This window comes from Colletotrichum destructivum, chromosome 1 (assembly GCF_034447905.1).
Source record: "Colletotrichum destructivum chromosome 1, complete sequence".
Lineage (NCBI taxonomy): Eukaryota > Fungi > Ascomycota > Sordariomycetes > Glomerellales > Glomerellaceae > Colletotrichum > Colletotrichum destructivum.
Genome location: NC_085896.1, coordinates 4,078,640 through 4,104,998, shown reverse-complemented (window position 1 = coordinate 4,104,998; position 26,359 = coordinate 4,078,640). Strand labels below are relative to the sequence as shown.

At 58.9% G+C, this 26,359-nt stretch overlaps 8 protein-coding genes across 8 annotated transcripts; 4 read left to right on the top strand and 4 right to left on the bottom strand.

Moving 5' to 3' along the window:
- Positions 1 to 724: 724 nt before the first annotated feature.
- CDEST_01229 (Putative centromere protein Mis12) lies at positions 725 to 2,872 on the bottom strand (the record flags this gene model as incomplete). The annotated part of the gene is made up of 3 exons (XM_062917388.1): positions 725 to 2,522; positions 2,594 to 2,745; positions 2,866 to 2,872. The coding sequence occupies 3 exons, from the start codon at positions 2,870 to 2,872 to the stop codon at positions 1,554 to 1,556; spliced, it is 1,128 nt and encodes a 375-aa protein (XP_062773439.1). The 3' UTR covers positions 725 to 1,553.
- Positions 2,873 to 3,058: 186 nt separating this feature from the next.
- Positions 3,059 to 4,421, top strand: CDEST_01228 (uncharacterized protein). Its single transcript, XM_062917387.1, has 2 exons — positions 3,059 to 3,229; positions 3,293 to 4,421. The coding sequence occupies exons 1-2, from the start codon at positions 3,155 to 3,157 to the stop codon at positions 4,412 to 4,414; spliced, it is 1,197 nt and encodes a 398-aa protein (XP_062773438.1). The 5' UTR covers positions 3,059 to 3,154; the 3' UTR covers positions 4,415 to 4,421.
- Positions 4,422 to 4,724: 303 nt separating this feature from the next.
- On the bottom strand, positions 4,725 to 5,677 carry CDEST_01227 (Putative translationally controlled tumor protein; the record flags this gene model as incomplete). Its single annotated transcript, XM_062917386.1, has 5 exons — positions 4,725 to 4,809; positions 4,869 to 5,031; positions 5,108 to 5,245; positions 5,338 to 5,449; positions 5,663 to 5,677. 5 exons carry the CDS (start codon positions 5,675 to 5,677, stop codon positions 4,725 to 4,727), a joined length of 513 nt encoding a protein of 170 aa, XP_062773437.1.
- Positions 5,678 to 7,422: 1,745 nt separating this feature from the next.
- Positions 7,423 to 9,739, top strand: CDEST_01226 (Putative fatty acid hydroxylase). The gene is made up of 2 exons (XM_062917385.1): positions 7,423 to 8,588; positions 8,669 to 9,739. Exons 1-2 carry the CDS (start codon positions 7,880 to 7,882, stop codon positions 9,076 to 9,078), a joined length of 1,119 nt encoding a protein of 372 aa, XP_062773436.1. The 5' UTR covers positions 7,423 to 7,879; the 3' UTR covers positions 9,079 to 9,739.
- Positions 9,740 to 10,742: 1,003 nt separating this feature from the next.
- CDEST_01225 (uncharacterized protein) lies at positions 10,743 to 10,931 on the top strand (the record flags this gene model as incomplete). Its single annotated transcript, XM_062917384.1, has 1 exon — positions 10,743 to 10,931. The coding sequence occupies one exon, from the start codon at positions 10,743 to 10,745 to the stop codon at positions 10,929 to 10,931; it is 189 nt and encodes a 62-aa protein (XP_062773435.1).
- A 2,876-nt stretch (positions 10,932 to 13,807) lies between these two features.
- Positions 13,808 to 17,733, top strand: CDEST_01224 (uncharacterized protein). Its single transcript, XM_062917383.1, has 2 exons — positions 13,808 to 16,266; positions 16,334 to 17,733. The coding sequence occupies exons 1-2, from the start codon at positions 15,763 to 15,765 to the stop codon at positions 17,441 to 17,443; spliced, it is 1,614 nt and encodes a 537-aa protein (XP_062773434.1). The 5' UTR covers positions 13,808 to 15,762; the 3' UTR covers positions 17,444 to 17,733.
- Positions 17,734 to 19,109: 1,376 nt separating this feature from the next.
- On the bottom strand, positions 19,110 to 23,491 carry CDEST_01223 (Putative Vps72/YL1 family protein). Its single transcript, XM_062917382.1, has one exon. The coding sequence runs from the start codon at positions 23,351 to 23,353 to the stop codon at positions 20,960 to 20,962; it is 2,394 nt and encodes a 797-aa protein (XP_062773433.1). The 5' UTR covers positions 23,354 to 23,491; the 3' UTR covers positions 19,110 to 20,959.
- A 17-nt stretch (positions 23,492 to 23,508) lies between these two features.
- Positions 23,509 to 26,058, bottom strand: CDEST_01222 (Putative fungal lipase-like domain, alpha/Beta hydrolase). Its single transcript, XM_062917381.1, has one exon. The coding sequence runs from the start codon at positions 25,940 to 25,942 to the stop codon at positions 24,050 to 24,052; it is 1,893 nt and encodes a 630-aa protein (XP_062773432.1). The 5' UTR covers positions 25,943 to 26,058; the 3' UTR covers positions 23,509 to 24,049.
- Positions 26,059 to 26,359: the final 301 nt, after the last annotated feature.

The following is a 26,359-nucleotide window of genomic DNA, read 5'->3' as shown; positions in this document are numbered from 1 at the left end:
ACAATGATGCCGAGGAAGGGGGGGGGGGGGGGGGGGGGGTTGGAGGACAGGTTTGAACCTCGCTCAATGCCGACCGGGCTGGCACGTCGCCGCCTCGTCGATACCAGCTCATTATCGCGCCAGGTGCGTGAGGGTTATTTTGGACGTGTGTTCGCCGGTTGCTGTGCTGCTGTATGATAGAATGCGGGGTAGTGATGAATTCCAAGCCCAGAGGAGACGTCAAGCAGACGCGGTCTCCACCAACCGCATCTTCCCGAGATGTCCGTCTTCCCGGCATGTAGCGGGCCGACATCTACCTGACACCGGCCTTCCGATCCGGGAGTGGGCCCGGGGTCCGGGGCAGAAGATATCGACAGCCCCGCACGCGGTGTGAATTGACTCGCGTTCACCAATCAACATGCTTTCATCCGTGAAAACCCGATGACATGGTTCTTTCGACAAGATACTGTGCTTTCAGCAGCCAGCCTGTTTAGGCCGCAAGATCACCATGTCTCTTGGACGCGAACCCTGCTCATGGAAAGCCTTAAACCTGTCACTCCCTCGGCATTCACCAAGAAGACACAATCAACGATGCCACAAGTAGCAAACTGCGTCATTATGGGACTTGATGCTATCGATGGCCACTACATGCCTAACGACTATCGTGTGCAATGAGCGCTTACTGCCTGGCCAGATTGTGTTCCAAGCACATGCCCCTCCCCCCCCCCCCCCCCCCCTGCCTTTCATTCAAACTCAACGCCCTGGCCCTCTTTCTCGAGAATAACAACCCCCCCTGGATTACCACTAATCGACCCCAGGATTCCAGCCAAGTGCCGCTGAGCCAACAGGCCCTTGGCCGTACTTGGCATGGAAACTTCGATGCCCTCCGGCGAAAGTTTTGTTTCGCAGGCTCAGTGTTCCAAGGCTGGCCTTGCACCCTATCCCGAGCTTTGTTTTTGTAATGTGTGAAGCGTTGATTTCCCGTCTTTGTACATAATGTGTCGTCCTCGTGGTATCGCATCACCATGGTTTTTTGGCGTCTTCTCAACTAGTGAGCCGGACGCAACGAGCCTTACACAAGACCCAACCACCATGCCAACCCGGCTGCTCGGAACATGTCTGATTCGGCTTGCGTGCCTTGAGGCTGAACCGATATCTACTCGGCTTGCTTCAAATCGGCGCCGGCCTAAATCGCCCCTCGCCCCTGTGATATCGCAGCGGGTGGAGATGGCAATACTGACGGTCTCCTCCTCCTGTGTGGTGGGACTGTGCTGCCGTTCAACCACTAACATGGTCGACTGGTACTGGTGAGCAGTAGTGCTATTTCCGTGGAGACCTGTCGCCGATTGAGATGTTGGGCTGTGTCGGACCCCCTTCTGTTGTCCCGGGTCGAGTCGAGTCGGAGCTGGTGGGCGCCTCACACAGGAGGTAGGCCACTCAAGCCGTCGATCGCCAAGAGGCGTGTGCGTACATGCCGTGGAGTATCGAAGGAGGCTTGTCTCCGCAGCAGTGTTGCGATGATACCAGCAGCCGGCCGGATTCTTCTCCCAAAGTGCTCGTCCATGACATTGACCTCATGATTCATCCATCGCATCGGGATCGTCTTGCTCGGCAGACTCTTCTGACCCTGCCCCCAGCGCAGAAACCACGCGTTCCAGCCCCTCGACCTCGCCCATGGCAAACTTCCTCCCCTCGCCCTGCCACTCGCCGTCGCGGACCTCGCCGTCCTTCCCCAACTCCAAACCTCGCACGTGCTCGAGATGCTTTCGTGTCGCACTCTCGACGTACTCCATCCTCTCCCGTCTCCAACTCTTGTTCTTTTCCAGCCCATCCTCGATGTCGGACGGGTCCTTCAGGTCCGGCATGATGTTACGCAGCGACGTCGACAGCGCCCGTAGCGCCTGCAGCTGCGACATGTTGAACGCCGTCGTCGTCGTGAGCGGCGTCTTGGAGTCACCCTCGGCGAGATCACCTCTTTCGCGTAGGAACTGGAGCGGCGCCCCGTCGTCCGCCCCCTCGACCTTGACCTCCACCAGCGAAGCCCGCGGGCCGGCGGGCTTACCGCCCATGACCCCGCGCAGCTTCGCCAGCAGCGCCGCGTTCTTGGCCTGCTCCGCGTGCAGCATCACGTTCAGCCGCTGGCTCGCCTGCAGCTTCTTCCTGAGCGCGTCCACGCTCTCCCTCGTGGGTGCGTCCTCGCGGGCGACGTCGAACTCGAGACCGTTGTAGTGGGCGAGGCGCATCCAATTGCGGTGGCTGGGCTGGATGCCGAGGATGTTCCGCATCACGTAGAGCTCGTACTTGTCAAAGTTCTTGTCGATGGCCGCACACAGCAGAGTCTCGAGCTTGTGGACGCCGTCGATGATTTCGAGCTTCGCCGTCTCCTCGACGTCGACCGACGCACCCGGGGGAGGCTTCCTCTGCTTCAGCGCCTTCTCGAACCCGAGTGCTTTCGGGGGCGCTCTCGAGAGGCCCTGTTCGACGCGGTCGAGCGTCTTGTCGGCCACTGCGTTGACATTGTTGATGATGCTGTCGAGCAGCGACTGCGGCTGTGTTAGTGCCCTGGGTGGTTCGCATGATGCGTCGGCGGGGACTCAAAAGGGTCTCAACTCACAATCGGTGCATACCCAAGGTGTTCCGTCAAAAGCTCAACGTCGATGATGTTCGGTTGGGCCATGATGGCCGAAGGCTTCCGAATGGTCTGTTGGAAGGGGGTCGTGGTCGGGGGAGGGGTGCGACTTTGCGGTCCGGAAGACGCGTCTGACGCTGACGCGACGAAAGTCAATATTTGGTTGGTATTCGGGAGGGAAGAAGTGCGATGGGGAGGGAGGGAGGGGGGTACATTTGGGCCTGAATCGCAAGGTGTCTAGCGTGTGGTGCACCTACAACTCATAGCACCCGTGCGCCGGAACACCCCTATTTTGGCGATTCAGCAGCGGGGCGGGACGCCTGTCGTCTTTTCATTGCCACGCTGCAGACGTCACGCAGGACCGGGATGGAGCGCTGACGGAGAGTGCCACAGCAGCTGGAGACAATATGGACCTCCACCGGCCGTTACATTAATTGCACGACAGTACGATTTCTCCCCTTTCCACCCGCTCCGGCCTTCCCTCAACACCACCTGGCTCACCATTCTATCGAACGATTCGCGTTCGGAAAAAGGCCCCCGTCAAACATGTCCAACTTTGGGAACTTTATGAAAAATGGCTGGCACCCTGAGAAGGCGGGCACTACCTTCAAGGGCCAAGTGGTATGTCACCGTCTCGACAAGGTGCGAGCACGCAATTGAGGCCGACTGACCGCCGGTACACAGAACGGGCTGTTGGGCAGGAACAAGGACGACGATAAGGAGGACCGTGTCGCCCCGCCGCTTTCATCTTTGAAGGATCCTTCGACCTTCGCACCACCACCCAAGCGCGTCCCCGGTGCACCGCCTCCGCGCTCGAACGCAACATCGCCCGGGGCCCCGCCGCCGCCTTATGAAGATCCGAGTCGGCAGCAGCAGCAGCAGCAGCAGGAAGAGGAGGAAGAGGCGCCTCCTCGCCCATACCGCGTAAATACAACGGGCCTCTCAACATCCCATCTACCGCCGCCGCCCGGAAGGAAGGATGGCGCCGACGGCAGAACGCCGTCTCCTGGCCAAGCCGCCGCACGGCCACCGCCCCCGAGTCTTCCCCCCCGACTCCCGCCCAGGACGCCGTCCGCAACGTCCGTCACATCGCCTGCGCCGCCCGCGCCAGCAGCATCCGGCGGCTATCTGAACCAGAATGCGATGAACAGGCTGGGAGCGGCGGGCGTATCGGTGCCGGCTCTGGGAATCGGAAAGTCCGCGCCGGAACCCCCGACCCGCTCGAACGCCGGCAGCCCAGCGCCACCACCGCCGCGGAACGGTGCCTTCTCACCGCCGAGCGGACAGATGGGCGAGCTGCAGAACCGGTTCGCAAAACTGGGCAGGTCTTCGGGCCAGTCGTCGAGCCCGCCACCACCCCCGGCCGAGGGCACGACGATGGAGCAGAAGCAGGCCGCCCTCCGCACGGCATCCAACTTCCACAAGAACCCGTCCACGGTGTCCATGGCCGACGCCCGCTCCGCCGCGTCGACGTTCAACAACTTTCGCCAGCGGCACGGGGAACAGGTGGCTTCCGGGGTCAAGAGTGCGAACAACCTGAACCAGAAATACGGCATCTCCGACAAGATCGGACATTACGCCGGACGGGTCGGCCAGCAGCAGGAGGGAACGACGGGCAACGCTGGTGCGGCCCCGAGCCCGCTGTCGCCTCCGCCCGGGCTGGTCAGCGCCATCGGCAAGAAGAAGCCGCCTCCTCCTCCGCCAAAGAAGAAGCCCCAGCTGAGCAGCGCACCCGCTGCGCCACCCGGGCAGGGCGACGACGACGAGCCCCCTCCGATCCCCTTGGCAACCAAGCCAACGTTTTGACCGGCTTGGGCATCGGGGTTGTTGCATTTGTTACCCAAGGCATGCATCTCTGGCGTTTTGTTACTGGCCAGGCCATACCCTGCGGGATAAGCCGAGGCTGAGGTAGTGTTCACGTAGATTTGGGGCGGTCCGTCGTAGGTCGTCATTCAAAACGGCCAACACCGAGTGCACTTTTAATTTTTTTGCTTGCTACGGACTTGAAGGGATATATGCCAAAGCAGATGGACGCTATAGCAGGGTGTCTTGGCGTGTTTAAATCAGCCCCGACACCTACGGAAAATCTCGAAAACAGGAACGCCCCGTCAAGATTTTAAACCTTCATGCCCTCGAGACCGTGCTGCCAGACGATGATGTAGGGGGTGACACCATCCTCACGGTAGTTGAGGAGGACGACCCTGCCGCCTGATTAGTATGCAATTTCGAATCAACGAGGAGGGCGGGGAAGGGTTCTTACATTCCGTCGGGGTTCATCGACTCGCCGGTGTAGAACTCCAGGTCCTTGAAGTTGGGGAGGAGCTTCTCCTTGACGTAGGCCTGGGCGCCCTTCTCGAAGGCGGTGATCTTCTCGGCGGGAGCATTCTTCTCCTGGAGGGCGGTCTTGACAGCCTTCATGTAGCCTGCGAGAGGTTGCGTCAGCCGGAGTCCAGGATAAGCCCAGATTATGGCGGCACAGGGGAGGCGAGGTCTACATACCCTTGAGGTAGCTCAAGAAGCTCTTCTTGTCGAACTGGGTCGACTGGTAACGGAAAGAGTGGACAATGTTGTTGACCTTGACCTCGGTGTCCTCAACACCCTCGTCGGCCTCCTCAGCAGAGGCGTTGGCGCCGGTGTCTGCAAACTGTCAGAAACTATGATCCCATATCGTCTCTTCGTGCCGGGAGCGCGCGCGCGGGGTAAGCGCCGCGGGACGGGAGTTCACGCACCGACGCTGACGGCGCCCTCAGTGATCATGGCGCAGTCGGCCTCGAACACGACGCCATCGATGTCCTTAAGGTCGTAGGAGTCCGAGATGATCTCGTCTCCGGTGAGGATGTCCTGTTCGAGTGCGGGGTTCGGTCAGCCCATGAGTTCCCTTGCCATATCTAGGACAACGATGTTTTTTTTTCTATTTTTCTACCCCCTCCCCGCCCCAAAGCAGCGGCGGGGTTGAAGGAGGGGTAAAAAAGAAGAAAACAGACAGCCTGTGCACCAGCACGCCGTAGGCCGCTGGATGTAATGTGATTTTTAGGCGTTCAGAAAGGAGCGTACCTTGTAGATAATCATCTTGGCGGTTTGTCTGAGAAGGTCGGGAGGATAGGATTGGCGAGACGGAAGTTCGTTGTCTGGGTCTAGAGGAGTGAGAGATCGAGCAAAGAGACCGCTTTTGAAGGGCGAAAAGTGTTCGCAAATTTGGTAAGTAGGAGGACTATGTTTGGTGGGGTTCTGGGAGCTAGTTCTCATTGGGACTAGCGTGAGCGGCCAAGCGGGTCTCTGTTAAGGAGACAGCGGGCAAAGACACGCGAAGCACTAACACGCCAGCGGGCAGCCCGAAGGGCGAGAACACTGAGCGTGCGGGCGAAACGTGGGACCAGACGCTGCGGGCGAGCCCAGGCTAGGAAGAGCAGAGGCACACCAACCCAACGAGGCTCCGAACTTTTACGGTCTGGGAGTCCGTACACAATATTGAGTTGCTCAAAGCCATGGGCTGTAATCGAAAGATCCTCAAAACACCAACTCGCCGCTTTTTTTCTCCAGTTGTTCCTCATTTACATCCCCTCGAAACACCGCCTTGGTTACGCTGACATGGCGCACACTGCGGTGCGTGTTAAAACGCCGACCTTGAATCCTCCTTTGATGGCGCCGCTGGCGCTGCAACCTCCTCGTCCTGGACGATATCCACCACTTGTCCGGGCTGAGAGACGCGGGGCTGGGATAGCCTCAACTGCGACCTGCCGATGCGTGGCAGCGGTGAATCTAGCCCAGCTCGCCGTCTGACAGTTCCTTCAGTGTCACATGAGCCCTGTAAGTGTCAATGGCAAGGAGCCTTGTCTGGTCTGGTGTTTTGGGGAGGGGGAAGAAGTCCAGCATGGGCCGGAGTGGGATGGCATCCTTGATCAAGGTATGCCCTGGAGACAGTCCAATGTCAGTCATTTGGCGTCTCAATGTCTTCGCCAATCCTCCTCTTTGTCAGCTGAATTGCATCGAAACTCTAGCTGTCATCTGGCTGTCGTTCAACCATCGAATTTCGACAAAGGGGGGCCCTCATTCCCGAACAGCTTCGGAGTGGGCGCATCGCATCCTGAAATTGTCCTGGCAAAAGGGCTTCCCCCCCCCCTCTTCTTCCAGGCACCACCAAATAACACTTGGCGCTCGATCGCATCGCGGTGTCCGGGCTTATATAAGCCACCGAGCAGTCCGCGTATCCACGGCAGCGACAGGGGATAGCCCGGTGGGCTGACACGACAGCGTAGCAAGCCGCGCATGGTTGGCAGAGGTATGACAACATTGACATGCCCGCCGTAATTTACGCGAGCTGGCCCGTGATAGTGGTGAGGGAGTGTCCTACGCAGGCCGGCTCGCCCTCTCCATCGCCCGAGTTGAGCCTGCCTGCCAACGCAAATTGGACCAACGCGTCGAGGATCCAATGCCGGTTCAGAGCGTCATGGATGCCGCGGGCCGGGAATCCAGCAGTTTCCGCCCCTCATCGAATCGATAGGCAAGAAGAAGGGGGGCTTGGTTGAGGTTGTGGTTCGATCCATGGCAAAACCGGGAGACCGTCGAAAGGCGAGAGGCCCGCGCCTTTCCACAAGCGAGATTGATAAAAGCGCATCATTCCTGGGCCTGGGAGGCCGAACGCCGCCTGCGAGGAACCTAGTCCTAGAAAGATGGAAAAAAATTGCCCGCCTGTACCCCCGAATCCCCGACGTCGCCGCTAAGACTCACTCACCACTGTGCTTCCTACTCCCCGTGCCCTTGTTGTTTTCCTACAAGTACCCGATATCGAGCGCCTCATAGCACTGGGCAGGCAGGTCGCTCGCTCCCGTCGGACTAAACAATCGGATTTGCACGGTTTTCTGCGCATTGTGACCAAGGGCCAAGCTAGTCAAGGCTAGTGAAACCTCGAACCAAGTCGCCACACGTCTGCCGGCCTTTCCACACACACACTCTCTCCCACTGTATCCCTTCGTCTCAGCCCTGTCGCCTCCGCTGCGCTGCGCTGCGCTGCGCTTCTCGTTGCTTTGACATCCGTCCCCCCCCCCCTCCATATTGAGCGTCTCTTTCATATATCCAACTTCCGTCCGCTCCTTGCAAACCGCCATTGCCCGCCACACCAACGGTCCCTCCCTCTCCCTTTCATTCCTTTGCATTACTCGACTTCCTCGTACGGCGACCAAACAGCTCTAAACCTCCTCGACCGAGCCAGTCCCTAATCCCACCACATCCGAGACCGACCGAAGTGCGACGCCGCCGCCCCCGAAGCCCGCAATGGTGAACGAAACGATCCCACCCACGATGGCGACAAACTTCACGTCCATGGCCGGCGACCTCCCGCCGCTGCCGGCCTACACCCTCAAGCCCTACGCCGACATCATTCCCGGCCTGCCCGACGTCTACCTGCGCATCTTCCTGCCCATCGTCGTGTACTGGGTCCTGTCCATGTTCTTCCACCTGATCGACGTCTACGACATATGGCCGCAGTACCGCCTGCACACCCCCGAGGAGATTACCAAGCGCAACCACGTCTCCCGCTACGAGGTCGCCCGCGACGTCGTCCTTCAGCAACTAATCCAGATCTGCATGTCCATCTTCCTCGAGTACATCGACGACGAACAGCTCACCGGCAGCGAGGACTATGACGTCGCCGTCTGGGCCACCCGCGTCCGCATCGCCCAGCGCGCCCTGCCCACCTTCCTCGGCCTGCTCGGCCTCAATGCCGCCTCCATTTCCAAGAACATGTCGGCTTCGCACCCCTTCATTGCCGGCGCCCTCGCCGGGGGGCACTACCCCTTCCTCACCGCCGAGCTCGATGGGTCGCACGCCGTCGTTCCGGCCTTCGCTGCTTGGGAACTGCTCGTCGCAAAGGCCATCTACTGGCTCGTCATCCCGGGGCTCCAGCTCTTCGCCGCCATCTCGATCCTCGACACATGGCAGTACTTTCTCCACCGCCTCATGCACGTCAACAAGTGGATGTACAGTAAGTTCTGAACACGGCCCTGGTTCGGCCGAAGCCTTTTGGCGCCGGGTGGCGAATAGCTCACTAACACCACTGTCCAGCAACCTTCCACTCGAGACACCACCGCCTGTACGTGCCCTACGCCTACGGCGCCCTCTACAACCACCCGTTCGAGGGCTTCCTCCTCGACACCCTCGGCGCCGGCATGGGCTTCCTCCTGACCGGCATGAGCGCGAGGCAGGGACTGCTGTTCTTCTGCCTCTCGACCATCAAGACCGTCGACGACCACTGCGGCTACTCGCTGCCGTGGGACCCCCTTCAGCACATTACGAGCAACAACGCCGCCTACCACGACATCCACCACCAGACATGGGGCATCAAGACCAACTTCTCCCAGCCTTTCTTCACTTTCTGGGACCGCGCCCTCGACACGCGATACAGGGGCGACAGGCAGAACCGCATCCTGGCCGCCAAGGGTAAGGGGGCAGCAGTGGAGGCCAAGTCCGAATGAAGAGGTCCGAGTCGAACCTCGGCGATCCGAGCCATCCGGCGAAAGGGGAAAGGGGGATTGAAGAAGAAGAAAAAAAAAACCCCCGAAACATAATATTACACACCTACAACACGAGCATCAACTTCGATTCTGTACAGCGGCGTCTTTACCTTCAACACCGACAAAGTCGAGACTGGTTTTTTGGTTTCATTGGGAAATAAGGAAGCAGGCTTGCCGAGGAATCAATTATCAAGGGGAGGCAGAGGAGCCGACCCGTTACATAATTAACCTAGGGGAAAGCATTGGGACGAGGCGTTTTCATGTCAAACAAGGCAATGTTCGATTAACGAGGGGAGGGAGGAGGGGGTTGGGAGCAGGACAGATATCACCCGGGTTTGTCTTCTTTCCTTCCACGTTTAACCCCCCCAAGCATTGCGATCACGAGAGAAGAATGGAAGAAGATGACAAACATTATTGGGGTTTTTTGGGGGGTTTCTGCCGGTCGTTGTTTCCTCCCCCCTCTTTCATGTCTTTTTTTTATACATTTTTTTATTATATTTCGTGGCTCTCTCCAAACTGTACAGCTCGTGCGTAAAGCGTGCGAGCCTTTGCTCGCTCCTCTTTGATCTATCGGCATCCTTCGAGATGTGTCGAAGGCGTGGCGGAACGTGGGCACGAACTCGGGGAGAGGGGGGGGGGGGGGGTTAAACGAAGCAAAACCCGGCTTACGCTACATTGGTTAATGGAAGATGTAATAATTTTTGTTCACAGCTGTCGGCCGTCCGTGCAGCCGCGGTCCTGAAGTGCAAGTCTGCCTCTCGTAGGCTCTCATAGTCAAGAATCCGGGACCGCGTCCAAGTGTAATAGAGTCACTGCCACTGAAGTGCAAGCCGGCAGCACAGATGAAGAGGGGCGCGAGGTGGTTTTTGGACATCGGAGCTGGAGACTTGTAACTTCCGAAGACATCCCTCGGCCGTCCGAACGCTTGGGTATCCCGTCAATCAGTCAACGCCGACCCTCGCACGGCTCCATCGACATCCCGACCAGCTGGGCGAAGAAGACAGTGCAGTGCAGATACTGTAAATGGAATTGCTCGCGCCTCTCCACTGCTGCGCCCCTGGAATAGGATCATCCGACGATCTCTGTTTGCTCTGCCGCTGAGTTAGGGGGAGGGGAGGTCTGGACGCCCAACCGTTTGTGTGCGAGCACTTGCATGTTTCGGAAGAATGCCAAACAGTCGGGGGCTTCTGCTTCTTCTTCTTCTTCTTCTTCTTCTTCTTCTTCTTCTTCCTCCTCCTCTTCTTTCTCTTCTTGCAGCCTCATGCACTTGCATCACGATGCGGGAGACCAAGGATGCGGGAGGCGATAAGTAGAAAACAGTCAGGCCAACGAAACCGATCGCTCACACGGGGGGCCCTTCGCTTTTTTGTTGGTTTAGTGCGATCGATGGCGATGGCGATGGCGATGGCGATTGCATACAGGGGCCCTATACCAGGCCGTGCCCACGAAACGGTATAGGAAGCACCCGAGAAGCTGCGCGCGCGCTGTGGGAAGGGCGCTCGCTGTCGCTGTCATGGCCACAATGGCCCCTGTGCTTCTCGACCATGCTAGGACGGCCGGGGACAAAGTCGCCTGGGCTGGGTCTCGGGGAGACGGGGACGACACCGTCGGGATCCTTGAGGGCGATGCCATTGATCGCCGTTTCCCAATGTTCACATTCAAACCTGGCGGTACTCTGTGCAAGCACGGGGCAACCGGCGAGGTGCCGGTTCATCGGAGATGATTTTGCCATGGTATTTCTTCTTCGTGCCCAACGAGGCCTCACCATTCTCCCCAGCGCCATCACTGTGCCCAGGAATTGCTTTTTCGTGTGACCTTCCAGTCCCCCACCTTCAAGAAGAAACCACCGCGATATTAGATGTCTCGCAATACACCGACTCTGGAGAACCGGGAGATTGGTTGCAGATAGGGGGTTCGTTACAAGGTGGCAATGGGGACGTCCAATCATATTTCCTCTCACTGATGGCTTGGAAGCACCACGCAGGCCAGGTGTCCAGGTGTCGCCGGCACCCGACGGGCCCCGCGTTTTGACGCTGGTAGAGTTCCAGTAGAGACGAACTGAAGGCGTGACAAACATGTTTCCTGCGACGTGGAGAGGGCGGATCCGAGTCGTGACAGAGTCACAGAAACAGTCATTGTGGTACGCACAGCCGACTCGCGCTCGCCTGTTTGAGGAGCTGCATAACAGCGGCAATTGTCGAGTCAAGTTGAGACGAGTCTGGATCGGGTCGGCCGTAACAATCGTTGGCTCAAGGGCTGCAGGCGAGAAACTCTCTTGGGCGGCGGCGCGGAATGGGAAGATGTGGTGTGCCGGCCGAGTCCACTAATTCCTAACACCGACTCCTGCGAACCTCTCGCAGTCTCTCTCGCCACGTTCAAATTTAGAGTTAAGCTCTAACACCACACAAAAGGGAGCCCGTCGGAGGTGTGAGTTGCGCGCATGATTGGCCAGTCACATCGGTCTGAGGTGGTGGTCGGCAACGGGTCTGGGAGCTGTCCGTCACGACAAGACTCAACCCAGCACCGCACCGCCGTCTTGCATGAAGAAAGCCTACGGTCGTACGTACTTTGAAGGCGTGGCCAAGCCGTCACCTTCAGCTGGGGGGGGGTGTTGATGCCGACAACGTCGCGCCTCCTCGAGTGAGATTGCTTTGGGCAAGCGGCCGGCCCCATCCAAGAACCCAGAGCCCGTGCCGGCACACAAACAGCGAAATGCCTCGGAAGGGAAGGTATTGCGGAAGCCACGACGCACGACCAGAAGCCAGTCAGTCAAGCGGCTCCATGGTTGTGCCGGCTGTTATTTGTTATCTTTGACCCTTGCCTTGGGGGCCCATCATCCTCCCGGCAACGGAGAGATTTCAGATTCGACGTCGGCCCGGGGGGGGGAGGCCGTGTCATTGGGACAGAGATGGCGCTAGACTGTGGCAGACGGCGTCTAATGCGAGGCCATGCGGTGCTAATGGTGACAAGCAGGTGGCGATGCCTCGACGTTGTCTTCCAGTTTGGGCGAGAGCTGCACGACTTGCGCGCACTGCGTGCCTAGGGAAAAGGAAAAAAAAGGGTTCTTCTGCATATGGTACCTTGCGTTAGTGCGCTCAGGCGGCTGCAGCTCCTACTCCACAGCGGGGACCTATCGCAGTACGGTCCAGTACCTCGGGCAGCCTGGCAGTAAGTGGTGTGCTGGGCGTTGGACTCCAGCCGGCTCGATTGCGGCGATGGGCCCCCCGATGCATCGAGATGGCCGAGAGCTCGTGGCAGCAACGGCCATGAGTGTTTCGGATGTGTGCCATGGAAGCGGTTGGCGAGAAACTGTCCGTTATCCTTCGAGGGCAAGAGTTTTGTAATCGACGAGGGCGGTATTACTCAGGACAACACAGAGCCAGGATATTGCAATCCCGGTGGCACGGGAGGTCGCCGCTAGCGAGTCGTCGGACAAGCAGTCGAGGCTCGATGCTGAACGGCAGGCTGCATCATGGCAACGGACAATGCTATTGTCCTCCTCCTTGGTCACGCGGCTCACCTCACACCTGGGTTTGGGACAGGCGGGGTACCGCGGAGAACGGACTTGTCAACCTGGGGATATCGACTAGTCGAGTCTCGATACATCAGGGTCCTGCTTACCTGAGACGGCTGAGTCGGCAGATGGAGAGAGTCGATGTGCCGTGGGGGCCGAAAGGTGGTAGATGGACAGAATGGTCGTGCCGCAACCTGTCGACCATCATGTGAGGGAGGTGCAATTGTTCATGCTGGAGCGGAGCACAGACGCCGCGGGAGATTTGCGACGGTATGTACGTCGCGTTTCTGTCCACCGCAGATGCGTACGGGGTGGTCGGGTTTGGTGAAGAAGCAACCAGGCAAGGTAATGGGAGGATGTCGTCCCATCGACCAAAGTACGTCTGGGGATGGAAAGCAATGGCCCTGAGGCCAGGTATTACCTACGGCAACGGGTTTGGTTGAGTACGTAGATCATTGTTGTCAAGCTCAGCATGCCGCGCATGTTGACGAACATCGTGTGTTTGATCGCCCACAACGCTACCTCCCGCACTACTCCATCGCCCTGCCCTGCTTGTGCATGAATTATACATGGATGGACAGTGTGGTGTGGTATCTGGAAATAGCCGGAGGGAATAGTAACCGTACAATGAGAGGCTCCTTTTACGGTGCCGCGGAGGCGTACCTCTTGGCCGGCCGGACGTAGGACGGGAGCTCGGCGTGGGCCTGCTTGGCCGTGCCGAGTGGCCGAGACTGAGTGGCCCGGGCTGTCACGGATCACCAGTTGAGCATTGTCAAGGAGATCGTGAGTGTAAGTACCGTAACTGCTCGGGAAGGGAAGAAACAAGGGGAGTTGAAACCCATGGGCCATGGCCACCATAACGTCATCGTAGTCGTGCTGTACCTGCCTTTTTTTCCCTGTCCATCGGCGATGGGTTTCGGGGAGCTCGTTCCAAGAACCCTCCCCCCCCCTTTCCCCCAAAGCAGTATCCGTCCCTGTATTTGGAAGAAAAGCGTCCCATGTCTTATGTAATGCCCTCTGAGGACGTGTGGCCTGATGGTCTGGATGCAGGCAAGGAGATATGAGGCGCATGCGACGTGCTTCGCTCTGACGGTCTCGGCGTCGACGCAGGCGATGGGGCTTTGCGGCGACGCTGCTGCGAAAGTACCTACCTACCTGAAGGTGCAGAACAGCCACCTGGGGTGCCGTCAGAGCCGATTCTCTTTCCTAAGGGCGCCCATTTCATCTCCCCTCTTCCTCTCTGCCTGTCCTGACCTGTTCTGTCTTGTCTTGTCCTGTCTTGAGCGCAAGCGGACCATCTCACAACCCATAGTGAACCGACGAAGACCAACCGCTAGCGTTGCCCGTCTGCGATTCTGAGACAACACACCAAGCCCCCCCTCACCCCGGTCACTTCGATTCCCTCACAGCCAATCCCTACTCCACGGTGCCTTGCAATTGCGGTCCGTAATTACAGAAATCCCGCCCAATAGATCCTCCCGCACGGCAGCCACCCCCCCCTGTTCCTACACCCGGCACTCAAACTCGAACAGGGACAGCCCACATGGCCTGTCGAGTGTTTCGCCAGCCCTGGCCATAGTAGCGAGTTGCACGAGCCGGCCTGCTTCCCTCTCCCCGAAGCGTTCGTACCTACTCACTGTGAGAGAGAGACAAGTCGCTGCTCCCAAAAGGCTGAGGTCTCTCCAAGTCGGGCGGCGAGTCCGCCGGCCTTTGTGCCAGTTCAACGCCACGATCCGCCTAGCCAGAGCCCGGTTACTCTCACCGTCGACGCCTCCGAGATTGGAGCTGCGCGCGGGTCTGACGGAATTGCCAGAGGGGCTTTTGTCCGCCAGATCGAGAACAGTACCAGCCGGGAGTCCACCGAAAATCCCACCCAAGTTCTTGTTCTGCTTTACCCTCTGAGGTCATTCAAATAGCCCGGGAGCACCCTGGTTTCATTCAACTGGGCAGACCGCGCGACCAGGGGACCTTCTGCCATGACGGTCTAATTTATTCTCTCACCCGCGCTACTGCTTCAGCTTGAGAATCCTGCAGCCGACCTCCGTTCAGGACCGCCGCCTCGAGACGGCCCCCCCAGTTTCCGTCCGAGGTTCATATTTAGGAGTAGACGGCGACCTGGAAGAAACTTCAACCTCCCCCCCCCCCTCCAGCACGCCCGGTTCTGGACCCCGAACGCCTGACGACCATCTCAACCTCTAACGCGCATCTGGTCACTTTCAATTCCTCCGTTACCTCGCCTGTTTCCGACCCTGGAACCGTACCTGCGTTACCGTCTTGGGTCCTGCGTGCCCGCTTGTTTCTCTAAGCGCCCGCCAGTCAACGAACGACCTCGCCCTTCCTGACGGCCATCACGGCGCTTCCACGCGCATCTCGCCCTCTCCATTGGCCGACCGCCCCGTCCCCCCAATCTCAAATCCGCCTCGCCTCTGCTTACTCGGGGCTGCTCTGCGTCTATCCAGACAGGATGGGACTGCTCCTGGCGTTTCACTGATATCGTTTTCGACTGCGCTGTCCCAACCAACGTCGGCCAAGTCGACTTACACGGCGGCGGCCGGGCCAACGTGCAGCACCAAGCCGCCCCCAATTGCTCCAACGGCATAACGCGACAGGGCATTCCATTAGTTGAGACATTCTTCCCCAGACTCTATTTCAGTCGGGCTTCTGCCCTTCCCTCTCTTCCAGTCATGGACCCTACTACGACGCTCTTTACCTTTATGCTGTGAGTATTAAATTTTGCCGACCTTTGGGTTGTTTACTTGGCTCGCTTTCGTTGTATATACTCTCTCCCTCCCTCTCGCCGTGTGTGTGTCACGTTCGCTGGTCGATACCGGAAACTTTGGCGTCGTTTTCGCTCCCGCCCGGCGAGATCGATCATCTCCGTTCGAACACGCATGATTGTACGTTTGGCCAGTAACCACCCTTCGTCTCATCATCCACGACACCAGCCTCTTGCTCCGTCTTACGACGTCGGAACGTACCAGGCGCACGAAAGTTCGTCGCCTCTTGTTTCCACAACGGGTTGGGGAGGGCAAATCGGGGACCGGCGCCGAAGGTTGTTTTTTGGCTTTGCCTAACCGTTTGCTTGGGCTCATGTTTCGAACATTGTCGGATGGAAAAGTTTATATCTGGCTATGCTATGCCCTACGTCCCCGACCCTGGCCTGCGCCCGTTCCTCCCCCTCACCAAAGCCCAACGGCAACCTTCCGAAAACTCCGTCAAACATCTGGCAAAGCCAAAAAGGTCGCCGCCGACGTCGATCGGCACCTCGTCCGCTCATGGGCCAGGACAGGGTGCCGGGTTTGAGCTTTGGCGTAAGCTTAGTGGCTGATGGGCTTGGCCTCGCATCACGGCTTACACCTCTCGATTTATATAACCCCCCCGAGGGAGCCTCATCCATTCTTGCTAACCACTATGGGCCTTTTAGTCAAACGCATCCGACTGTAAGATCCGTACATTTGGTTGGTTCCTGGGACAACTTCTCCAAGCCTTACACAATGGAACGAGACATTCGACGAGATCACGGCCAGTGGCGCGGGTGCCACACCTTCAAGGACATTGTTCTGGACGACGAGCTCGGCGCGAAGGACTCGAAGCGTGACGGCGGGCTGAAGATGGGGCAGACCTACTACTACTACGTAAGTGGCCGGCCGGCCGGCCTGGCGGATTCTTTTGGTCTCGTGAATCGCTCTAACAGCAGTGCAGTACGAGCTTGACGGCACTCAGGAGAGCTACAACCCGGCGCAGCCAAGCACCACCCAGTGCCCTTATCTCCCCGGCCAGACTGTCAACACGTTGGACGTGCCGAGCGAGATGGCCGAACGCAAGCGAAGCGCGTCCTTGGGCTCGCTGCGCAACAGCGAGTACAGGACCATGAACCCCAACGACAAGTTTGTCACCCCTCGACCCCCGCCACCAGTTCCGGGCGGTCAGCTCCGCCGCCTTGGATCCGCGCCCGCCGCGCAGCCCCAGAGGGCGTTTTCGCGATCCGGGTCCACATCCCCTCCTCCGTCGTGGCGCCGCATGTTCAACAGGAAGCAGTCGACAAGCCGCTCCACCGAGCGCGGCCGGCAGTACGAGGACGAGGAGCGGCCCGTCTCTCCCTATTCACACTCGGACGACAGCAGGAGCACGGCATCATCCGACGGAAGCCGGACTCGCGACCTCTCCCCGGAGTCCCTGAGACGGTTTCTCTCCGACGACAACCCGTTTGCCGGCGCTTCCCCCAGCCCCTACGGACGGCCCACCGTCGCCATCCCTGATGACATTGCCGAGGAGAACGACGATGACGAGAACTTTGCCAACTCGGCGCTCTCCGAGATCAACCCGTACACGACCAGCCTGTCGCCACCGCCCTTCAAGCGCTGCCATTCCGACAGCACACTTCCCAGCGTCAACCGCGCCAAGGTCCTCACGCGCGAGAAGAAGTACTCGCCGCTTCCTCCGCTCCCGGTAAAGGAGTTGCGGGAGCTGGAGAGTGCTCCACCTGCCTCCCGCTTCTCCTTCTCGTCCGACTCGAGCGTCGCCTCCTCGGTCGGGCCCGTCTCTCCCGAGGACGACATCCCCTCCTTCTACGACTCGGCCGAGGAGGATCGCTACTCTAACGAGAGCGATGCCAACTACGTTCAGCCCCTGTCGCTGCCCAGCACGAGAAAGCCGTCCCTGGAGCAGAACTACAGCTTGCCCCGCGCGCCCGGCATCAAGCGGCATCCCCGTGTTCAGCCTGTTGTGGCTGCTCCTCCCGACCACGGCCTCAACGACCTGGTCAACGAGATGGGCTGGATGGTGGACATCATCCGCGGCAAGGGCATCTAGGCAGATTCACTGGTCACATACACGAACGACCCACATCTTCCGCCGTACATATTGGAATCTTAGCACAAGCAAGGTCACTTAGACGGCATTCTTCAGCAGGTTATACAAAAAGCAGCATTACATCCAAGCCCCCTTCACCTTTAGGGTTCGAGGGCAGGGCAACATTTTGGTGGCTCAGGGCCACCACAAGCAGTTCAACATGATACGGATTTTCGACGGAGTACTGGAGGAGATATACCCATTTCATTCCCCTTCTTCTTCTTCTTCTACTACTACTACTACTACTACTACTACTACTTACTACCCACCACTCATGGCTTTTATGCCAATGGCGCTTTCTGGGAGTGGGGCATGTTTGAGCGATCCGGGGACAATGGAATGTTTATTGCAAGGCAAGGCAGCACTGCATGATTCTGGCGGCAACTCGGGATTGCTTTGGGGAGTTTGGGTTTTCCAAGTAGTCACATCTGGCGTAGCGATCAACTGGCACGCTCTATTTGGAAGATGGTATCTACGCGGTGGGCAAGAGATACGATTTGGTAGATGACTGAATGAAACATCTACAGAAAGGAAATTGACACCATATGCTCAGTTCCGTCCGACTTGACTTTTGTGACTGGCGACCATTTCCGTTTGGTGTGCTCCAGACTGCCGAATCGTCGATCTATCTTGTTTAATCCTCCCAAACCGAGCAGACTTCTTGGGTTTTCTCCGCGGGCCGCAGCTGCTGGCTCCTCCCAACTTGTGGCCGCTGTCCGTCCTCAGCGGGAGTATGGTGGACGAGGTCAAATAAAGCCTCGTTTCTCGAGGATCAATGAAGCCCAGACGTCTGTGCACACGATGTTTCAGACGGGACGGAAAGCTGATGGTGTTGGCGAACAGGCCACTGGGCAGACTCTGAGTGCGAGGAACAGCGGGAGTGCCAGCCACCTCTCTACGTGCCACGGACCAGCACCCCTGAGAGAGACAGAGAGAGAGAGTGAGAGAGAAGGAAACCGCGCGCGCGGCATCGAGTGGTTTCCCCCCCCCCCCCCCCCCCCCCCCCCTTCTTCCTTTCCCCTGGGCGTTGAAGCAGATGGATGCTTGCGCCATCAAGAACCACAAGGCACATCAAACCCGCGTCAAGGAGCTTGGCCATGCATATCATTTGTTCGAGTACGGGAAACGGGGCTTCTCGCCCTCCTCCTCTGTCTGGGAGCCTTGGTTTTGAGTTTAAGTTTGGTGTTCCTGACTGACTAGTCAGTCGGCCAGCCAGCCAGCCAGCCAGCCAGTCAGTCAGTCAGTCAGTCAGTCAGTCAGTCAGTGGATGGATGGATGGATGTTGGGACTCGTCGGGAAACACATGTGAGTTCGGTCCTGGCGGTGACGTACGCAGGAACCAACACCCTTCCCCCGCCATCCCCCGACGCTTTGTGTCTTGCTTGCCCGGAAGCGGATTGAGGGGGGGAGAGGGAGTGATTTGCAGCTTTGCCGCATCAACCATTACCAGTGGATGGTTAGGCTCGTACTCGCCTGTTGACTTTTATGGCTGTCAACACAGGAAAGGCGGGAGAAGGGATGGGGGGAAGGTTCCACTTCAAGGTTTGTTGTAAGTAGGTAAAAGCGAGGTGTTTTTGCAGCATTTGAAATAATCCCCATTGATGTTTAACCATCTACATTTCATCGCAAACTTCCTTTCCCCTCCTGGTTTCCCCGAGTTTGTAGCTATCGATGATGACATGATCGGTGATCGACTTTCTAGTTTTCTGCTCATGACAAATGCCCTAGACTGTGACTGGATGAATGGATGGGGTGGAAGCGGGGGGAGGGGGGGATGGTCGATGAGGGGAGGGCAAAGAATTATACCGTCGTAGGTTCTCCCAAACACCCGTCTTTGCCAAGTAATGTCAAGCGATACAGCACGATGCTTGAGACGGGAGAGGGACGAAGGACCCAAAAAAGTACGACCATTTCCGCGGGCCATGATGTGCGTGCCTGATGTTGCGGCCGGCTCATCTGGTCTGGAGTCCATCCCTGGGGAGGGTGATTCTGTATAGAGAGGTGGACGGATGGATTGAGGGCAACTGACGCCTTGGTGGTTGCGTGAGATGTGGTGTGTATACGTGAAGAGGGGGGGGGACAGGTGGTTGCTTGCGTATCATGGCTGCGGGAGAGACGAAGCGTCGGGAAAAGACTAAAAAGGGCCCAAAGAATTAGCTCACAACAGGAGGGCGAGTAAGGTGGACCGGGCATTTTCAAATCCACAATGTCAAACCCGAGGAAAAGAAAGCTTAGGATGGATCCCGAGATCTGCTGATGTGTAAGTAGGAGGAGGGGAGACTAGCGGGTGTCTGTCTGACTTCAGACGAGCAAGCGATGCATGCTACGCGGATGGATGTGAATGCCTCGACGAGATGCTGTGTCCGCGTCGGCGAGCCCACTATCTCTTCTCGCGTCAAATGTGAATATGAGCGAGTGTGAGTGTACGACGTCCTCGAGACGTAGACGTGGTGTTGCGAGAAGCCCAGCTCGGTATGTAAATGAACCGCCGCCGCCGCCGCCGTCGCCCCTCTCCTCCCCTCGAACGGCATTGCATGTCCATCCGGGAATCAACACCACGACTCGTGTAGAGGCCGGTCGAAGGCCCGTTTAGACTTTCACAGTCCGTGTGTGCCTGGTCCGAAAAAGAAGGGAGGAGAGAGGTAAGGAAAAACGTCCCAACTTGCACGGTACAAGAGATAGATCTGGTTAAGAGAAAGCCAGCCATCACACCCACAAGGTCCAAACAGATGTTTAAAATAACCTTTATCATGCCTCTTCCCATCTGTCACTCTGTCCTCCCCTTATCGTAGTGTGTCCCCCGGCTCGTACATTGGTAGACGCCTCACGGAGTGCCGAAAAGCTTGCCCGTCTGCAGACCCGGCCAATCGGTGAGCGCACTCTCCTTGGACCCTCGAAAGGGGGGGAGAGGCGTACGAGTGTGCGTCCCGCTTGGCGCATCCATCACGAGTCGCTGGTATGCCCTATCCAGGCCAGGCTCAAGAAGGCCTGGCTACATGAAATGTGTAACAGACAACATGGACGAGGCGGCAGCGAACCAAGCAGCGGGTGTTGCAAGAGCAGTGTAGTTGATGTCAGAGGAGAGAACCAAACCCCCCGCCCCTCGCAAAAGAACCGCTCCCTGCGGGTATTGTCACAATAGAAATACAGAACAGCCCCAATCCAGAGCAGAGGTTCGTTACAACGTTGGTTGGGCTGACAACGAAATTCCGATACCGAAATCCAACAACGAGCAGCATCCTCGCCGCCGAGTTTCTCTTCTTCTTAACTTTCCGTCCTCCCAGCCCCTTCCCGGCCTGCCTCTGTTTCGGCATCTCCCCTCCGATCTAATCGGTCGGAGCCTATGGGCTGTTCAGGGCGTAACAGAAAAAAGGAGCCCCGTCCGATATTCTCAAACACCCATCCTCGCTCCCACAAACAAACAAAAAAAGCGCTGGTAAATTACTCAGGCAAACCTCCCGTGAAGCTTCCCCTTACTCAGACGACGGTGGGGACCGAGGCCACACCGGGCTGCGGAGCAAGCTCGGCTGCAGCCGGTTTCGCACCCTGGTCTTGCTTCTGAGCTTCGACCGGCGGCTGCGGCTGTTGTTGCGTCTGCGTCTGCGTCTGCGTCTGCGTCTGCGTCTGCGTCTGTACCTTTGTTTGGGGCGCCGACGGTGACGGCGAGGGCACCGTCACGCCCTCCGACCCCGTCGGCGGCTGTTCCACTGCACCCTCCTGGGTGGGTGTTGTGGCCTTGTCCGTGTTCGGGGCTTCCTGGCTCTCGGTGGCCTCCGCGACGGTGTTGGCGTCAGTCTCCTTCGGCTCCACCCCCGCCCCCTTCGACTTATTAGGCTCCTTGGGTTTGCCCCCCTTCAGAAACCTTTCTGGCACACCGCGGGCAGCGTAGGTGCAGGTGCCGACCCATGCACCAAGGAGGCTGCTCCATTTGTACTCGCCGCGTCGGAGGCGTTGGATCTCCCGGTACGCGTAGGCGTTGAAGTAAGGCAGGCCCGTCTCGGGGTCGCGGTAGCGGGCCGGGTGAGCGGTGATGACACACACGGGGCGGGGTGCCGGCTTCGCAAGACGGTCCATCCGCCGCCCGAACAGGATTTGGGTTTGGACCGTCTTGTCGCGAACGAGCTCTTCGTCAAAGTTGCGGAGGATGAACGCGTTGCGCGCGACCTCGCTCGGGGGTGGCTCTTCCGGCGCCGGCGGGGCTGCAGGCGCAGGTGGCGGAGAGGGGGCGGCCATCGGCGGCGGAGCGGGTTTCGGCGGAGCGGGAGGCTGGATTGGTTGGGTTGTTGGTTGGAGCGGTGCTAATGGGGGAGGTGGTGGCCTCGCTGATGGCGGAGGGGGAGGGGCAGGCATCGAGAGAGGAGATTTGTGCTGCGTCGTGTTGGGCGGCGCGAGCACGTTGGACTTTGGCTGTGTTGTGTGCTGAACGAGGTGTATGCCACCCAAAGGCGGAGCCAGAACCGGAAGCGCGAGCACCGGAGCTGCCAGGACAGGTGGCGAGGTTTTGGGCGGAGGAGGTAGGGGCGGAGGGGCCATGGGCGACGACGAGCCTAGTGCCGGAGGTGGAGGGATCGAGGGTGGTGCCATCAGCCTGGATTGGCCCTCGGGCCGTGACGATGCTGGCGAGACCGTCGTCGGCGGTGGCGGGATGGGGGGAGGTGCCATCACGCGAGGGCGGTCTTCCTCCTTCACAATCGGCGTGACCTCCGGCGGTGCCGTGGCTGTTGGCGAGGGAGGGTTGGGGACACGGCTTTGTTGTTGATTTCCCGGATCTGCTGGAGCCGGAGAAGCCAACGGCGCGTCGGGCTTGGCCTCGGCCTGCCCATCCGGGCACGTCGATGGTGGTAACGACGTCGAGGCTGCGCCGGCTGTCGAGCCCCCCTCCTTCTTGGGCTCTTTCTCGTCCTTCTCCTTGCCCTTCGCCTTGTCGCCCTTGTCCTTCTTCTCCCGCTTCTTCCGGGGAGCCTTCTCCTCCTCGGCCACCCTGCCCACATGCTTCAGGTGGTTTTCCCACTTGCCTATGCCGCTCCAGTAGGTGACCACGGGTCCCTTGAGCGTCCGGTTGTTCAGGGCCGCTAATTTAGCGAGGCGCTCCTCTTCGCGCGCCTTCTCAGCCTCTTCCCATCTGTTGAGCGACTTCGCGTTCCGCTTCTCCACCGAAGCAGCCTCCGCCAGTCGTTCGGCTTGCGTCATGGGGGGCTTCTTCGACGCCGCGAGCTTCTTGGCCTTCTTCTCCATCACGGCCAACTGCTTCAACCGCTTCGTCTCGCGCTCCTTCATCTGCTGGTGCAGCTGCTCCTTGCTGAGCATGGTGGTCTGACGCAGCGAGGCGCGGATGGGCATGTCGGCCGGAGAGGGCAGCCAGCTCGTCCGCTCCGACTTCTTCTTGGGTCGTGGCGCCGGGGCGGCGGCCGCCGCGGCCTGGTCGATGCGGACCTTCTTTCTGAACTTGGCGGGGATGGCCTCTTCGGCCTTGCGTTTCCGCGAAGCCAGCTTCCTTTCCCTGGCTTGCTTCTCAAGCTCTTTTTCCCCCTCTAAATCATCCCCGCGGTTCTGTTCGTCCTCGTCGTCGGATGACGAGTCCATCTGTACGTCGGAGCCCGCATCGCCGACATCGGTGAAGCCTTCGTCGTTGTCGTCTTCGGCAAATAGCAGTTCGAGGTCTGAGTCGGGTTCTTCGTTGGCCAGCATCGACTTCATGCGATTGCCGGCCGTGGACCGTCTTGATCGGCCGGTCGCTAGCCATTCGACCGCTGTCGGCGTCGTCGTTGTCGTTGTCGTCGTCGGGGTATCATTTTCGCTGTCGCTTCCGCTTCCAGAGTCCGAAGACTCGTCGCGCGACGAAGGTTTGGCTTCGATTGGATTCGCAGCCATCGCGTCGGTTGGGGGTCGAGGGAGGGTCAAATGGGAGTCCCCTAACCCATTTCTGCTGCGCAATTGAAGGGTGCAACGTGGTAGGCCGCTCGACCGATGGGAAATGAGGTGCGTTGTTGCCGGGGGGGGGGGGGGGGGGGTCGCTTCTCGATGCCTTTCTCTCTTCGTCTTGGGAAAATGCAAGCGTTAGACGCGTCGCAGCTCGGAGGGGGGGAAAAATTCTGGAAAGGTGGCGGCCGTCACAGCAGTGGTGACGTCTAACCGTTCATGCTTCCCAGGGACTCCCCGACAGGCACCAGACCAGGTGAATCGGGATTTAGCGGGCGGCGGCCAGCGGCGCCGGGTTCTTAGTGGGGCTTGGCTTAAGGGCTGCAAGTCCACGTGTGCCGTTGCACCTCAAACCTGAGCCAGTGACAGGTAATGTAGTTCATTCCGTCCGTCAACCTTGATTACATCCGGACCCCCTAACTCTACTATTTCTCTTTCCCTGATGAGTCCAGTTTAAAACCCAATAAATTGGTGTTGTGAATTGGAGGCCGGCTAACTTATGAGCCGACCGCTATGTGTGTATCTTGTGGCCAGACGCCGTTTGCTAATGAATCATGCAATGCTCCCATATCCGTCCAGTCCCAAAACAAAAAAGAAGAGCAAACCCAGTAACAGTAAACACGCGTGCCCGTCCAACCTCACAGCTCCTCACAGCTCCTCGCTGCTGCTCTCGCTGCCCTGGCTCCATTTCTTGCACCATCCAAACCAGGACCTCCTACGGCAGTGAGGGTCCGACGGAGGCGCCTTCGTAGGCGCTGATGTAGGGGTTGCCGTGGGAGCGGCAGTGATGCCGTGAGATGGCGTCGAACCAGGCAGTAAAGACGTGCTGCTGGTCGAGGTGATCTTGTCCTTGCATCCAAACCATCCAGGGGTCAGACAGGTGGTGGTGGTCGCGCTGGTGGTTGTCGAAGACGTAGTCGTGGTGGTGGTGGTCGTCGTCGTCGTCGTCGTAGTCTTGTCCTTGCAACCGAACCATCCGGGTGTCTTACAGGTCGACGTGGTCGAGGTCGTGGTCGTGGTCGTGGCCGTGATTGGAGTAGTCGTCTCATCCAAGCAACCCCACCAGCCTGGTGTCTGGCAGGTTGCTGTCCGCGTACGCGTCTTCGAGGTCGTTGAAGACCGAGACGTTGTGGTCGTGTCGGTGCCGTTGCTCTCATACATCTTCCAGTTCGCACAATCGCGGCATTCGGGAGAGCCCTTGCACTCGGGCACGTTGTCGTACTTCATGATGACGTCGTGGATCACGGACCGAATCTTGTGAGTTCCGATGCCGACTCGCCAGCCCTTATCGGCCACGACGTCGTAGACGCACCTCAGTCCGGTGTGGCAGGCCGACTCCATAGCGTAGCCGGCGAAAGAGCACGTCGCAGTGGCCCCGTTGCAGGTGCCGATGTAGATGGGGTCCGCCGTGTGGCCAAAGTGGTACGCACCGGTGTTCTGGCGGGCCTGATGAACCACCTGGTCCGCACCGGGCGGCACGGGAAGACCGAGTCTGCCGGCGGCGAGCGCCTCCGGGACGGCCTCGAAGGTGACGGTGGGGAGGCCATAGGTCAGGCCCAGGAGGGAGCTGACAGCGCCGCCGAGCGAGTGGCCCGACAGCCAGATGTTCGCGTCGGGGAACAGCTCCGTGACGTTCGAGTACAGCTCCTTCGCCGCCGTGTAGTATCGGTGCTCATCCTGGAGTGCTTGCACAACGCACGTGTTGTTGCACGAGTACGTCGACGTGGCGCAGTCGCACACTTGATGCCAACTCCATTGTCCCTGCTGCGCACAGCAACAGCTGAAGAACAGATTGTCGTTGACCTTGTCGTTCGTGGTGGTCCCTTCTCCGTCAAAGATGGCGGTCGAGGTGCCCTTCAGCCCGATCACGACCGTGGAGTTTGTCGAGTCTGCCCAGATGTGGCCGCGCAGCCCATCGGTTTCCCATCCAAAGTCGGCGCTTCTGTTGTACGGACCGCCGACCTCTTCCCAGTCGGCCTGGCCCTCCTCTTCAATGTACGCGTTCGCAGCCATGATCGCTAGGCTGATGACGGTGGCTCTATCGGTGATGTTGGGTCCGGGAACCTCATCGAGGGTCCAGTCGGACGGCGACATGATGTTAACATAGCCGCGCTGTCGAGCCTCGGTGACCATCGGATCGACGACGGACGGACGACGGTCGACCATGCGCTCGATCTTCAGCGGCGCACTCTGGACGGCGAGGGGCAGCACCTTCTCCCTGTTGAAGCCGTCCTCCTCGGCCAGCCAGACCTGGCTGTCGACGCCGTCCGAGTGGCGAACATCCTTCCTCCTGTGCAGCTGGGGATGCCGATACGTGCCGTGGTGGAAGACGTGCCGCAGTGTAAAGAGGTGTTCGGCCGAGGCAGGTTGTTGGGTGCTGGGCGGCAGGAGTGGTCCGGGGCGGAGGGCCGCCTCTTCGTTGTTTGCTGTCTCCCCAACGGAAGCTAGTGTCGGCGATATTGCGAGAAACGATAAGAGGAGGTGTGCCGTAACTCTGCCCGCAGAGGTGCAGTCCCCTCGTCTCCCCAGTTTCAGTTTCATGGCGGCAAAATATCCTACTGCTCAACGGCGGAGGTTTCCAGTCGAGAGAGAGGCTCGTCGGTACGGCGATGCAATGGTGGTGAAGTCACGGAGTTTGTGTGTCTGGAGGAAGGAGATGGACAATGATGCCGACATTAAGATGCGCCGACTGGTCCGTCCCAAGTTATGACAGCATCAATCAGGCGGACGGTGGGCGGTGCTTGCGTTGCCTCCGAGTCGCGGAGGAGTGCACAGACGCGACCCGTAACCCCCTTCTACTTCCGACAGGTCTCCGCCTCCAGATCTTTGATAAGATGATGGGCGCGAACACGGCAGTCGCCTTAACAGATATCTCTGGCGAGTACCCATCTTCTCATATCTGTTGATAAGACGCCACCAGGGGTACAGCGTACCGGCCTCCAGCATGTGACCAGCACC

Excerpts from the sequence above, each read along its gene's own strand:
- CDEST_01228 (XM_062917387.1), top strand. The coding sequence starts at position 3,155 with ATGTCCAACTTTGGGAACTTTATGAAAAATGGCTGGCACCCTGAGAAG. Across the intron at positions 3,230-3,292 it reads CTACCTTCAAGGGCCAAGTG|AACGGGCTGTTGGGCAGGAA; the intron begins GTATGTCACCGT and ends GCCGGTACACAG.
- CDEST_01226 (XM_062917385.1), top strand. The coding sequence starts at position 7,880 with ATGGTGAACGAAACGATCCCACCCACGATGGCGACAAACTTCACGTCC. Across the intron at positions 8,589-8,668 it reads CGTCAACAAGTGGATGTACA|CAACCTTCCACTCGAGACAC; the intron begins GTAAGTTCTGAA and ends ACCACTGTCCAG.
- CDEST_01224 (XM_062917383.1), top strand. The coding sequence starts at position 15,763 with ATGCTATGCCCTACGTCCCCGACCCTGGCCTGCGCCCGTTCCTCCCCC. Across the intron at positions 16,267-16,333 it reads GGCAGACCTACTACTACTAC|TACGAGCTTGACGGCACTCA; the intron begins GTAAGTGGCCGG and ends ACAGCAGTGCAG.
- CDEST_01223 (XM_062917382.1), bottom strand. The coding sequence starts at position 23,353 with ATGGCTGCGAATCCAATCGAAGCCAAACCTTCGTCGCGCGACGAGTCT.
- CDEST_01222 (XM_062917381.1), bottom strand. The coding sequence starts at position 25,942 with ATGAAACTGAAACTGGGGAGACGAGGGGACTGCACCTCTGCGGGCAGA.